Source organism: Thermobia domestica, chromosome 3, assembly GCF_964235325.1.
Source record: "Thermobia domestica chromosome 3, izTheDome1.hap1.1, whole genome shotgun sequence".
NCBI classification, from domain to species: Eukaryota; Metazoa; Arthropoda; class Insecta; order Zygentoma; family Lepismatidae; genus Thermobia; species Thermobia domestica.
The window spans coordinates 128,499,818-128,514,990 of record NC_137456.1 but is presented as its reverse complement, the minus strand read 5'-3'; the positions used below and the strand labels follow the sequence as shown (position 1 = coordinate 128,514,990).

Genomic DNA, 15,173 nt, shown 5'->3' with positions numbered 1-15,173 from the left:
TAAAACATATTTCTTCTTTCTTTTTCATTTCTTCCCTACTTCTTTCTATTTGGGGGAATGTTTAGTGAAAAACATTTATAAATCTATTTAAAAGTGTTTTCACTATTTTTGGTGAGTAATTCAATATACATACATATGTATTCATTAGTTTTGTATAAACAAAACTAAAGTTGAATAAACTTAGGAAAGACTCTTATTGGCTGCAATATATACTAAAATCAAAAGAACAGCTTTAAAGATACCTTCCCTAAGCATTTGGTAAGATAAATAAATTTACTGCGTAGTACAGCATTATTATTTACTTTTTATTTCTAGTAATTGCTTTTCATGTAATTTTGTGCTTGGTATGCTCAATGTGCTTCCTTCTAGTTGACATAGTAGACACGTTTTTTATTTTTTTAAATTAAGTAGTTGTATTTAGTTGTACACATATTTAGATTTTTTTTTTTTTTTTTTTTTGCATGAATACATATATTCACAAATCTTGTACATTAATTTTTAAGTATAGTATTGCAATTTATCTGTATTTTTTCTATTCTAACTTGCAATAAAGGTGATTATTTTTTTCTTGCTTTGCCTACTATATCTATGTAAAAGTTTATCTTTGGGTCAAAGAGTAATATGCCACAAACTGTTAGTTGAGGTCGTTTTTATGAAAACACAACAAAAGGAAAATCCATGTATATTGTTGTTTCGAAACAAGTAAACATCAGTAAGACTTCATTCATATATTTACATCTTCACTAAGTATTAGCCACTTCTAGTATTGTATTTTATGGTATTGTACTTATTTTCTTCCTTTAGTACTGTAATTTATTTTTATATAGACAAGAACGTCTTGACACCTATAAAAATATGAAACTGAAACTACCTCTTTTCTAAACATATGCCATACTTTGGCGAATAGTTTTATCCATTTATTTATTAATTAAGAATTAAAATGCCATTGTCCATATTTTTAATCATTATCTTCCACTTTCGTAGCATATGTTGTAAATAATAATAATAATAATAATAATAATAATAATAATAATAATAATAATAATAATAATAATAATAATAATAATAATAATAATAATAATAATAATAAATGTTTAATATATGACAATAATTATAACTTACCTGAAAGTTAATAGTAATGAAATCTAGTTCTAAACGCAAATTCATTATCACATAATTTTTAGTGCAATGAAACTCTACTTTTTAAATTTACTTTTCTTGCTGAATTACATATTGAGATAAAAAAAAAGTATAAATATGAATAGATGGGAGAAATTACAGTATTTGTGCTTGATTCAAATTTATAAATAAATACAACTAGACACCATCACTTTTTACTGCTAATACTGTAACTAGACTAAAGTAAAGAAAGAAAAAACAAAACATTTTCCAGGAAAGGAAATTTCAACTGTTTCCCTTTCCCGATAAATCGAACACTTAAGGATTATATATATTTTTCTATTTAAATAGCAGAATGCATCTTTTAAAGATTGAAGGATTTTAAACAGCTAGTATATCAATCTATTAAATCATTCAATAATGCATAATTAAGTAATTTGAAAGTCACCATTGTTCAGTTTTTCTTCTTTCTTCGTATATTTACGTGATGTTCATGGTCTGTTAAGTAGAAGAAATAGTATATTTACTTTAAAATATAAATATTTTTAACATTCAAATGTATTTTTCGTAAGCTCCTCATTATTCTTCCACTAACATATTTATTTTCGATTATATGTATAGTTGTTTTGTTTCTTTCTTAGCGGTAGCTTTAAAGTATAGAAACGATTCGTTAAATATATTTAAATAGAGATTTTATAAGGTAATATTTATAGGGTATATATTTTCATACACCTGTATTGTCACAAAGATAAAAATAAAAGTAAATGATAGGGAAATGATAGCATTTTACAAAACTACTCACACCTTTCGTTTCGTCGAAGAAACAGTCTTTTGCAGATATAACTGCTTTTACTAATCTGGGCATCTGCTTCACTAGTTTTTCGAACATCTCAGGTTAAACTTCTCGGAGAATGTTCTACGAGTCACACTATAATGTTGGACACTTGGTTCGCATTCATCTCTCAAGTTCATCCCACAGCAGTTAATAGGATTGAGATCGGGCGATTGTGGAGTCCATGTCATTAGCCGTAGCATTACTGCATCAGTTTGAACTTGGACGTATCCTCTACGTAGAGCAAATGGATGTCTGGGATCTTGTCTTGGAATAAAGTAAAAGTTCTGTTGAATTAAACGGAGACCAGAGGGAATGCACGTATCTTAAGGATTTCGCGATAATTCTTTTCACATAATGCCATCGATTTTATTTAACTGGCCGACCTCAAATGAGTAAAACCCTAAACTAGCAGAAACCCTCCGCCGTGTTTTATTTTTGGCATTATGAATTCCGGTTGCATTTTGTTCCTTGGAAATCTACACACGAACCGTGTTCTTCCTCCAAACTTTTCAAATTTAGACTCGTCGGTCCACAACAAACATTTCTATTGTTCTTTCGTCCAACGTTTGTATGCCTGCGGCCACTGTAGTCTCTCCTGTTTACTACCAAGCCTAAATAACGACTTACGCACAGCTACACGTCTGTGTAAATCTGCTTCCTGTAGTCGCCGTTTCATGGTACTAACACACACTTTGTTAGTATGAATCCTTTTTACTTCTGCCGTAAGTGGCGTATCGTAATATTGCATCATTAACTGTAGACTTAGCTATCGTTAATTTTTTAGAGAATTCTCGCACTGAATACTTTTCGTTATGGAGGGTAACAATAGCTGCCCTATTTCTCAATGAGCACACTTTTCTCGCGACCTCCTCTTGAAATTGCGCACTTTTTTTTTTTTTTTTTTTGACTACTACAACTATTTTGACTCATCCACTTCTACTAGTCACTAGCGTTATCTTTGACGGAAGCAAAAGCATTCAAGAGAGTGTGATCTCTCTCCAAAGGGACCGTAATTTCTATTAGTCTATTTCATTAAGTTGCTCGTCTAGGATACTCTGCTATACGCATTTGGAAACATTTATATTTTCTTGGCGCCTTGCAACTTTACTTGTAAATGTGAGACAAACTCGTTCTTTTGGAGCATTGTACTGTAGTGTGCTGTGAAAATGATCACAAAGTACCATTTATTAATATTACCGATAAGTAATACGTCAATTTTATAGTCAGAGACGCTGCATGCATTGTTTATTACTTACAGAACAATTATCCCAACTTGTGTAAGTGATAGTGTAGATTATATGATATAGCTCTGTAAAGTTAGCATCAAAATTTGTCCTCTCTATTAGTGTAGTAGTTAGCGCGCACCTTTAGTGCATGAGGCTCCCGGTTCGATTTTCTGTGAGAGAGCAGTGCATTGCAGTGCAGTTGTTTGGATTTCACCTTCAACTATTAATCTATATCTCATATAGCTTAGTTGATGGAAGCGAACGCGAGACTTCAGTTAATAATAAAACAAACAAAATTTAATTCTTCAACCTCCTCCAGTTTTATTTTAGTGACAGTAGTTCCGTCATTGGATATTTTTTATAAATTTCTTGTCCGCATAAAAATGTCAACTATGAATTTTTACCACACAAAAGTTAATAATGTAGTCTTTGAGATTGATTAGTATTGAGATTGATATCTATCACCAAGAACGTTTTGTCTCAAATTGAAATTGATTTTTTTTTTTTTTTTTTTTTTTTGAGCGGAAGGTGTTGTTACATTACTGTAAATTACAAATTTGCTCATATAAAAAGTAAATAAATACAACTACTTTTAAAATTACAATTAAAATAAAGAAATAAACACAAGAAAATTAAATATCTATCCCGTCACTTCTTATCCGTTAAAAATTGACACGAGTTTTTAACACAAGTTTTTCATTAATATACAATCATCTAACAACTGAATACATTAACAATTTAGTTCAACAAATTTTACAATATGATTAGCATTTGCTAATGTACAAATATGAGACATCAGGAACTGATAGAACTTATTGGGCTGAACAAATGGATATGCGTGAGTGTAAAAGCTCATTCGTAGTTTTCGAGAAAATTGCGAATTCGATTTCGAGAAAGTCGAGATCTCTTGGACTTTTTTGTAAACCTAAAAATTGATGTTATACGAAAACTATGTCAATTACTGAAATGAATGTGATACTGAAATAAACTTTCATTAAGTTCTTCATTATGATAATAGTATGACGACAGTGCAAGGAATAGTTAATAAGATATAACATAATATTATCTTTAAACTATTAAATTTTAATTTCTACTGAACTAAAATATCGTCCAGAGACACTGAACAAAACAACATGGTTGTGGGTAAATTGTCATGCGTAGGTTTCGAGGAAATTGAAAAAAAAAAAAACTGTTTTGGTACTAAAAAATATATTGTTCATTGCCAAAAATTGACAGTTTCTAATTCACTGGAAGAAATTCTTATTCACTGGAAGAAGATGTATGTATATGTGGCAAAGTGCACTGTTAACTAATAGATCGTATCTATTGTATGTCTTTTCCTAACGATAACACACGCACACACACAAACACACACTCCTTTACGCACATATTCTTATATGAGTTTGTGTGAATTTCGGTCGTGCTTAGGCTATTGAGTATTGTAAATTCAGAAAAGCTCATATTCTTAATACATTTACATTTTATTTATTGGTTTCTCTGTTTAATTTCTCAAATTATATTTTTCGTATATCTGAGTGATCAGTAAACTTAGTCCCAAGTTCGAATCCCGATAGCTACATAATTCTTGGTTGACCCAGCATTGTAAGACAGTATTGGGATCGATGTGATGGTCACGCATTACTCAACCAGAAGTCCTCCTGTTGGTCATAGCTTTTTATGAATAGTAATTCCAAGAAATTCTATAATTTAAGGGATCTTCTGGATTAACCGTTTAGATCTTCCGTGTATAGAAATTACAAAACGCTACACTTAAACCAGTTTATTTGTACTAAATTTATTGGCAGAGCACATTGTAGGTTTTGAATTATTTATATCTATCGTCTCATTCACTCATTCTTTCTCTTTAATTGTGTTCAAGAGATCTCGCCCCTATTGGTGAACGCTTCCTTATTTTTCATCCCAGGTTGTACGTTTAGTGTATTTTTAAGTAGTAATAAACAAATAAAAATTGTTTACGAGATATTGTAATATGTATTTTCAATCGTCTCTTTGAAGTTCAATAAAACTCTACACATATAACTGAAAAGCAGCCTGTGGAGATTTATGGATAATTTCAGATCAGTATAAAATAAAAATGGCCTCATTTATCAGCTATTACGTAATTACTCCTTTATCCCAAGATATAACCGTAGTTTTTCTCAGTAGCACTTGGACTATACATTGCTCCCTATTAAGCATCTATCTGGTATTGCATGACTTGCCTGTCTATTCTAGGTCGCACCCCTGCCCCTCTGCCTCCTCGCCGTGACCCTAAAACTACTCTCAGTGTGGGCAGAGCTCGCGCAAGGTCCATGGTTGCTGGTTTATCTGAACTAGGTAGGTATCTCTTTATCACTAAAGTTTATTTTTTTAAACCTATACATGTATATATTTTTTAAAGCAATTTTATAGTTTAATACTCAATATTTCTCTTACTGTAATCGTACAATTTAAAGAAAAATGTGTGAAGTACCTTAAAATTTGTAATTATAACGATTGTAATGCTAAAGTTATTGCTTTTCTACTAAAGGTATTACTTTGCAGTACTACTTCGAGCGACATTACTTGTTTCACTATCTAATTTAGCTTCTAAGTAACAATTGGATATTGACATAATAAACGGATTTAAAGAGAGAGAATTGCAGCTTGCTGCAGTATTTATTAATAATATTGGGAAGAGTGAAACTCAAGTAGCATTTTTTTTTTATTCATCTTCTGCGTGACGTTTCGCTTTACATTACCTCATCTCGCTCGTAGTGCGAGGTTTGTGTTTGCTAGAGAACCTGTTTCTCAGTTAACAAATCCCTGTGTGGATCATGAAAATAATTGCTAGTGATTCAAGTTATTGATAATTTAGTGTTTACGAATCCAAGCTAAATTTGAATACTCTAAGTTCTTACAATTAGTAGCCACGTAAATAAATGTCTATATGAATTTGTATGAGAAATATATTAACTAGCCCCGAGAGAGCTTCTGACAGAATTAAAATTATATAGAACTTCTGTTAAATGTATCTATAGTTCAGTGAAACTGGTGATATAAACATAGCCATCTAAATTATTTAAAAGTCGAGAGATGAATTGAGTCTACGTAATGAAAAATCTGAAGAACAGGAACATAAATTTAACTTGTGAAAATATAATTGTAGAATTTTCTGATAATATTGCACAATTGTTAGAGATCAACTGTCCAAAAAGAAAGCCCTTATCATTAAATCAACTGCACAATACAAGGCCCCATCTGTCAAAGGAAAACACAGCTACATTTAAAGTCAAATTACAATACGAAAATTGATCTGAAATGTATAATGACAGTATATTTGAAGATAAATTCAATAGTTTTAGTAGCACTCTAATCTTATATTACTTGAAATGTTTTCCCCGAAAGACTAAAATTATACGTAAGAATGACACCAAAACATGGATAACACAGGGCATAAAAATTTCTAGCGTAGAAGTAGAAGAGCTGCACAAAGAAAGTGAGTATAACTTGAATAAATCTTTCCAAGAATATTACTTAAAAGTACAGAAGATATACAGATGAACTCTGTGCAGCGAAACAAATGTACAAAAAAAAATAAATAAATGAATAAATGAATAAATAATAATAATAATAATAATAATAATAATAATAATAATAATAAAGAAATGTGGAACATTATTAAAAAGGAAATTAACCAATCAATTAAACTATACCAAAACCAATCAATAAGTATAGTTTGTATCTTACACCTGTGGATAGTAAAGAAATAAAATTTATCATTCAAAATCTTAAGAATTAGAAATCATCTAGGCCAGATGAAATACCAGATTATATTTTCAAAAGCTGTGCTGATGAATTATGCACTAGACTTACCACGTAAATTAAAACTAGTAAAGGTAATACCATACATAAGCGAAACTAAAAAGATAATGTATCTAATTATAGGCCAATATCAGCTCTATCATCTGTTTCCAAAAATTTGAAACAGTTATGGTTAAGCGAGTAATAAATCTCTATGACAAATTTAAAACAATAATCCTTGCACAACATGGTTTTCTGAAGAATAAAAATACATCTACTGCACTACGAGACTATGCTCAATATATATATATACCTCTTTTGAAAGTAAAAACTACACTTTAGGTATATTCTTTTACTTAAGTAGAGCGTTTGAAACTATTGATCATAATATACTTCTACGAAAGTTATTTAAATATGGCATTAAAGGAGTTAATCTGAATTGTTTGAATCATATTTATGCAAAAGATAGCAAGCAGTACATATTTCTCACTGTGATAAATTAGGCAACATTAGTGACTATAAATCATATATATAGGAAATAAAATTAGGAGTCCTACAAAGGAGTGTACTGGGCCATTGCTTTTCTTACTGTATATAAATGACCTTCCAAATTCCGTCACCACTGTCCATATGACACTTTTTATAGATGATACATCCTTACTAGTAACTCAAAAAAGATGTAAATATATTACAGCAAAACGTCAACAAAACTCTAAATGATCTCCAAGAGTGGTGTGAGGAAAATAGACTCGTGCTGAATGAGTCAAAAACAAAGTATTTAATTTTTCAACCACCGAATGACAAAAGGATAAACGAAACACACAAGTTTAGAAATTAAAATTCTACATAGAGATACCACAAGTTTTTAGGTTGATATTAGACTAGAATCTCAAATTTGATAATTACATAAATCAATTATGTAAAAAATTTAGCATGATGTGCTTTGAAATTCGTTCATTAATCGATAAAATATCAATGCATACAATTATAACATTATATTTTACGGATGTGGTATCTCACATAAGACATGGAATTATGTTATTGGGTAATATTACAAGATCATACGAAGTTTTCAAAGCGCAAAAGATAATTATCAGAACCACCACACTAAATCATCAAATAACTCACTGTAGACCATTATTAGGAAATAAAATGTGCTAATTCCACCATCACTTTACATACTAGATCGTGTATGTACGTAAAACAAAACCAGGAAATATGCAAAAATTTAAATATGTATAGTCATAATACAAGAGCTAAAGAAAATATACATGTTCCTTCATGTAGATTGGAAACATGTAGAAAAAGTTTCTTCTGGATATCCATTCAATTGTTCAATAATTTACCTAAAACTGTTAAACTGATTAAAAAGTTAATAAATTCAAGGCAGCAGTAAGAAAAATTCTATTAAATGGTGCGTTTTATTCTGTCAATGACTCTTTAAATGAAAAATATGAATAATAATTCTAGAGTAATGTCAGCAATTATCTTTGTTTTACTTAATGTCATGTATGTATTGTAATCAATTAACTACATGTAGACATATATATGTATTAATCATGTTAATGTTTTCTGACACGTTTATACGAAGGTGCAATTTGCACACGTATTTGGTACACGGAACGCAATAAATACAATACAATACAATACAATTTCTAGTAGATTGTCAGTATTTCAAGTATCAGCACACTGCCTGTTCATTTCAATGTGTAGTGATTATCCCAAGTAAATAATAATAATAATAATAATAATAATAATAATAATAATAATAATAAAGCTAGTTCTTAAGTAGAATAACGAGTAGCTAATAGAATAAATTTGTAAACTGGTGATATGCCTACTAAATAAGAGGCGTGACTAGATGTGGGATAAGCATAAAAATGTTAAGAATTTTATTCCACTATATAACATGCATACATTTTAAGGTTATTGGTTCAGCAGAAAGGTGTTTTTGTAATTAAAATCTTCAGAGTTTAAAAGTCAATTAATGATTTGTCGTTGTAGTATATTATTAATAATGATATGGTAATAAAACTTTTTTAAAAAATCTTAAAGAAGTTAATATTGCAAATTCTAAATATACTGTACTCGTAGTATATAATATCTGTACTTAGTAAACCTTCAAAGATATCTAATAGTTTAATCAAAGTAATGACATGAATTTCCTAGCTGTCTGTTAAAGAACGTAAAGAAATATTCTACCGAAAGAAATATAGTAGACTGTTTACCGGTAGCTTGTAGTTATCATACACGCGAAGCTTAGTAGACAGTTTTTGCTTCTATGAGGAAAATTCAAGTACTTGGATTGACGATAAATTTATAAAATATATAGTGTATGACTTCACCTCTTAATATTGAAAACATTCCATTGAAAACATAATCAAGTATCAATTATAAAAGAAGGATGGTTTCTAATTTTCGAAAAACGTGAGACAGACTAAAATTTAAATATAATATAATATAAACACGAGCTATCAGTATTATCACTATCATTACGTATCGGTAAAAAACTTTATTCTTAGTTGCGTTGTGGTCACTATTTTGAAACAATCTGTATGGGATTAGAAGTATATCAATGTTCAATTCATATTTTAAGTGATTTTTTTTAACTTCTCTATATTATTCATTACCATTTGTCTTTTCAATAAATAAATACATATATTTGGATTGGCTGTACAAAATAATTACCAAAAGCTGTATCGGCAATTGGGACTGAAGAATTACTATACAACAAGTTGTGTTGTTGGTAGTTCGAGAAGTAGAGCATCCATGCGGCAGACAAGAGTTCATGGTTTTAGTTCTCATCAGTTTAGAGGTCAGGTTTTACTCTGGTGTTGCAGAATATCTTGAATTGACAGTAAATAATGAAGTAGAACAAAGCGTCTGTACGTATCCTTACAAATCTCTTTTATTCAGAGTACAAATATTAATTGTAGTATTACAGACAATATTGCTACAGTTGTGTGTTCTTGTACGCTTAGCAAAACGATATCTCCATGTTTAGGTAGAACTATGTTTATCATTTTTGTGATTTGTTTTCTCTCCCCTTTCTTAGAAGCGCAAAATAGTAAAGATGAAGAAAGCCAAACCACAAAAAGCAGTTCAGCAGAGTCGATTCATCAACAGACATTGCAGCCGAAGACTGCGTCGATTCGTGCGAGGCCCACGTCCAGTAGAATCACTGCAGCTGAACTGGAGGAACTGTTTGCTCGACAGGGTCCGGCACCCGGAACGCCACCTTCAACACCAAGCTCTGCTCCGAAATCATCACCATCATCCAGTGGGCCTCGTACGCCCAAAGTCTACGCCAGTGTTGCGGAAATGAAGAGGAGTCGAGTTAGGGTAAGTTTTCCAACTAATATTTCGGTCCAGATGTCATTTTACATCAAAAATATTAAAAATATTAACGTGGAAAGAAATCGTTCAAGTCTGTCAATTTAGAGATTAAATTACGTAAACCTAAATCAGGACGGGGGCCGTGGTGGCTCAGTGGTAGAGCGTTCACCTCTGGTGCATGGGGTCCTTGGTTTGATTTCAGCTCGCGCCAAGTGAGCTTTGTGGTGGACAAACACCGTGTGCGTAGGTTTTCTCGGGATTCCCATTTCCTGCCACTTTCTTTATTTCACCATTTCATTCATTTCTCATCATCACTGTTTCTTTTAGCCTAGCCGGTATAACCGAGGAATGTAAAACTTAAAGATTTCATTTCATTTCAATCAGGACGGCTGGTCGCTAGATTTGAACCAGAGATTTCTCGATTGAGAAAGAAGACTCCTAATCCATTAAACTGTAAACCGCTTGAAGAACAATCTTATCAATAAACTCAAAAGACCTTATTCCTTCAAATTAGTATCGAGTATTCAAAGAAATATATTCGGGGCGACGGTTGCTCAGTGGTAGAGCGTTCACTTCTGGTGCATGGAGTCCTTGGTTCGATCCCAGCTCGCGCCAAGTGAGCTTTGTGGTGGCAAATACCGTTGCGTGGATTTTTCGCCTAGCCGGCATAAAAGTGGGACATAAAACTTAAAAGATTTCAAAAATAAATTAAACATCGAATTTTCGCTGACGTCTGCCAGTATTGTAAAGATTTAGGTAAGGGAAGGTGTTTAATAGAGATAGCATGTATGGAAATTGAATATTTACACTCATAAATAAAACGTCTTATTGCTCCACAGAACACACGCCTTAAATCTTTCTACTTCTTTTTCTTCACTATTTGACACCTTTATCGTCGTCGTCAACCACTGAAGAACAACAACGAAGATTTAAGATAATATTCTATGGAGCAGTAAGATGTTTTTATTTACGAGTGTAAATATATAATTTCTATACTTCCTACTAAACACGTTTTATAATTACTCGTGGAGCGTATGGAACACATTGTAGTACCATCAAATTACTCGTACGTAGTAATGTTCCTTTAAAACTTTTCTGAAATATTTCGAATGGGACATTCGACCATTCATTTATAAGGGCACACAGTGCCTTAAATCCTTTTTTACAACACTATTTTCACATTGTCGTCTTGTTTTCTTAGTGGTAATTAAAGAATATTACGTAATTTTTTCGATATTTATAGTCGCTTACCTTTTCCAGTAGTAATAGCTTGCTCTTATTTTTTCAACATAGGAATATCTTATATGTATGTAGCACTAATATTAGTGTACTAACTAAATTATGAGAACCTCTGGTGCGTGGGGTATCTAGTTCGGTCCCCGGCCAAGTAACTTTGATGTGGATAAGATCGTGTCCGTGGGTTTTTAGTGGTACTCCCACTTTCGTATTCCACCAATTCTTCCATCATTTACTTGCTTTAATCATTGTCTCTCTTAACCTAAAGGGCATAATCATGGGACGTTAAATTGAACGATAAATTATGAGAAACTTTAAATTGGTTATCTGTTGAATTGTTATAGCAACGTGTTGATTAGGAGAAATACATCAGAAAGGACACCTAGAACATAAATAATAATAATAATATAATAATAATAATAATAATAATAATAATAATAATAATAATAATAATAATAATAATAATAATAATAATAAAGATTATTAACAATTTAGTTACTCAGGTGGGTGGATGGGTGGAAACCCATGGACTGAACTCTGATTGAACACTCGGCTATCCATCTCCTGACAATGGATAGATGAGTGCCTCAGTCGAAATATTAGAGGAAAGATTTAAAGGAACATTACTAAGTGAGTAATTTGATGATATTGCAATGTGTCCCATACACTTCATAAGTAATTATGAAACGTATTTATTAAGGACGCAATATATAGAAAGTATATATATTTACACTTTTAAATAAAAACGTCTTGCTGCTCCATAGAATACACAACTTAATTCTTTGTTGTTGTTGTTGTTCAGTGGTTGATAACGACGTGAAGGTGTATGTATTCTGAGAAGCAGCTAGAAGGCTATTTACTCCAGTGTAAACATTTAAATTTCTATACATTTTATCCCTACTAAATATCCTTTCCTTGACATTACTAACTAACATATGTTAGCGAAAATTAGGCTTTTAATATATATTAAACCATCTTCAGTAATTTGGAGGAGAAAGGTACGTATATTTATTGAATTTACTGAAGGCGGCTGATCGTTTGTCGTTTCAGTAGTTACGTTCAAGAATGTCAGCAAAATGAAAAATTCTACGTAGGTCGGAGAAGACTAGATTTGAATAACCGTCTATTTTAAATAACCGTGGATGGTTGGTAATGTATTATTTTGAAAATAAACAATTACAGAACATGTACCGTATTAGAAATTATTCGCGATTGTTAGTTACTAATATATTTGAAGTACTGCCGTTGACCATTGCTGTGAAACAGATGTTAGGTTACTTCATAATTCAGAGTCGAACACATGCCAAGAAGTGAATAGTTAATTTGCGAGGACAATGGATTTAATGAAAATTTGATTATAACCAACAATTTAAGAACAAAAATACTTTCAAGAAATGCACAATATGCAATAACAAAATCATCGACAATAGAATAGAATAGATTTTTTTTAATTGTAATTAGATAATAGACACCGTCAATTGAAAGTTACATATGTGGTTTACATGGCACCCGAAGAAAACTTTCTAGGGGGGCTCAAATTCGTAGTTGCAATATTACGTTTGGTATTTTTAATTTATATTAAGAAAATCTTAAGAAATTTAATACATTTTCGTGAGCCAGGAGGGGGGGCTCGGGGCCCACCGTGCCCTCCCCTTTGGGCGCCCGTGGTGGTTTATTAATCTCTATATACTAGAGTATCACACTATATACGTACTTGTTAACAATAAAACTTACATTCTGGTATCACGAATGAGCATATAAGTTTTGAGATTCAACGAGGAAAATATGAAGATTACTGTTTTAACTACTTATTTATTGTAAAGAGCTAACCACATAGCGATTATTTTGTTTGCAAGTAACTAATGCATGTAACAAATGCAATTTCTTCATCTGTCTGTTACATAACATTTTCTCAAAAGTTGGATGTACTGTTGACTACATGCCTTCCCATCGGAGGGCCTAAGAATGTATTATACGGACAATGTAAGGAATTGTATGAAAAATAAACTGAAATGAAAATTTATGTATACTTTGTTCCAAAATAGAACCGCATCAGCAGCAGGTAAAATGAAAAAGTCTAATTTTCTACAATATTATTAAGGTTTAACGACCAAAAAAAAAAAAAAAAAAAAAAAAAAAAAAAAAAAAAAAGTTAAAGAACGAGACACACACTAATTGATCTTATTGTGCTTAACAAAATAATATGCGTGAGTGTGTAGTTTTCAAGAAAATCGATGAAAACGTATTTCTTTGTAAACATAAACATTGGTGCTGTGCGAGAACCATGCTACTTCTTGAAGTAAAATATTGGTACTGTAAATTGGTCCTCTACAATAACACATATTTGCTTTGCGCACACACTACTTCTAAAGGTAATATATAATATAAGGCGGATATATGAAATATATAATAGTCAGGAGATTGAGTATGATATAGTAGAGTGTTCTAGAAAATTTCAAGCTGGCACGTAGAATCCGACTGCGCCAGTGTAAATAAACAGTGAGCTAGCGCAATAAATAAACTGTTACAATTTATTTCCTATACTTCCATTTATGTTTCACTGAAACGTTGAAAGCGACAACGAATCTTTGGTATTTTTAAGTTCGTTTTACCGTTTTACACAATACGGAAGAATTAATACGTTCTGGTACGAGAAACAATGTAAAGTCAAGAAGTCAACGTGTTAGCTAGGACTTGTAAAAATAAATAAATAAATAAATCACAAAACTAAAGGAATAAATAAAACAGAAAAGCTGTTTGTTACATTTAAGTAATAGCTTAATATAGCATCTGTTCTTGTAGCTTCTTATCTCGTAAATATTCCTATTGAATCGTAATTCTAAGAAGAAATTGTACAATCCGCGGCAAAAAATCTGCAACATGAGGATGTAAGTTTATTGTGAAACTACGCCTAACAGCACAGGGAATGAACATAACGTCTAAGTGGAACGAATCATGCCAGGATAAACCTCGGTCTCCTCCCGTGCACACTTATTTTGGAGCAAAAGACTTCGTCATTTCACAATAAACTTATATGCTCATGTTGCAGGTTTTTTGCCGCGGATTGTACATCTTGTTAACTTTAGTGCTTTTGTGAAGTTATTCCTATCTTTAGAATTTCATAAAAACTGCATTTACAATATTTTATTAATTAGCATTACTACCTCTTATATTTAATGTCTTGTTTGAATGACCTAATATCTCAATGGAATAGAATATTTTATAATAAATACGCTGATACAAAGTATACTTCTATAGAAAGGAAACCTTGGTGTTTAAGTAATGTTTTCCCTCGGGTGAATAGATGTCTGTATATTTTGTACTTTTCCTTCACTCACTGCGCTGTTTTGATAACTAGAAAATTAAAAGTAGTTACCATATATATATAAAATTAAAAGTAGTTACCATATATATATAAAATTAAAAGTAGTTACCATATATATATAAAATTAAAAGTAGTTACCAAGCACCCCCAGAATCTTACTTGCTCGCAAAGACTGGCTGAGCAAATTTGCTCAAGCAACGTCCTAAAAGTTGTAATGAATAAAGAAAGATCGTCAGATCAGTTTTTTCACTTGGATACTTGTGACACCATATCGAGTAGTTGGAGTAGAGCGGGCTGCTTAACAGGTAAATAG

At 31.4% G+C, this 15,173-nt stretch overlaps 1 protein-coding gene across 9 annotated transcripts in view; it reads left to right on the top strand.

Annotated features, from left to right (window-relative positions):
* Prosap (SH3 and multiple ankyrin repeat domains prosap) overlaps positions 1-15,173 on the top strand; it is a 474,641-nt gene that overhangs the window by 453,652 nt on the left and 5,816 nt on the right. For 8 of the 9 annotated variants that reach the window (XM_081751684.1, XM_081751680.1, XM_081751678.1 and 5 more), the window contains 2 exons: positions 5,416-5,517; positions 10,019-10,305. In XM_081751684.1, coding sequence (XP_081607810.1) covers positions 5,416-5,517; positions 10,019-10,305 — 389 coding nt within the window. The remainder of the gene's footprint in view (positions 1-5,415; positions 5,518-10,018; positions 10,306-15,173) is intronic. The other variant, XM_081751681.1, reaches the window with a different exon arrangement.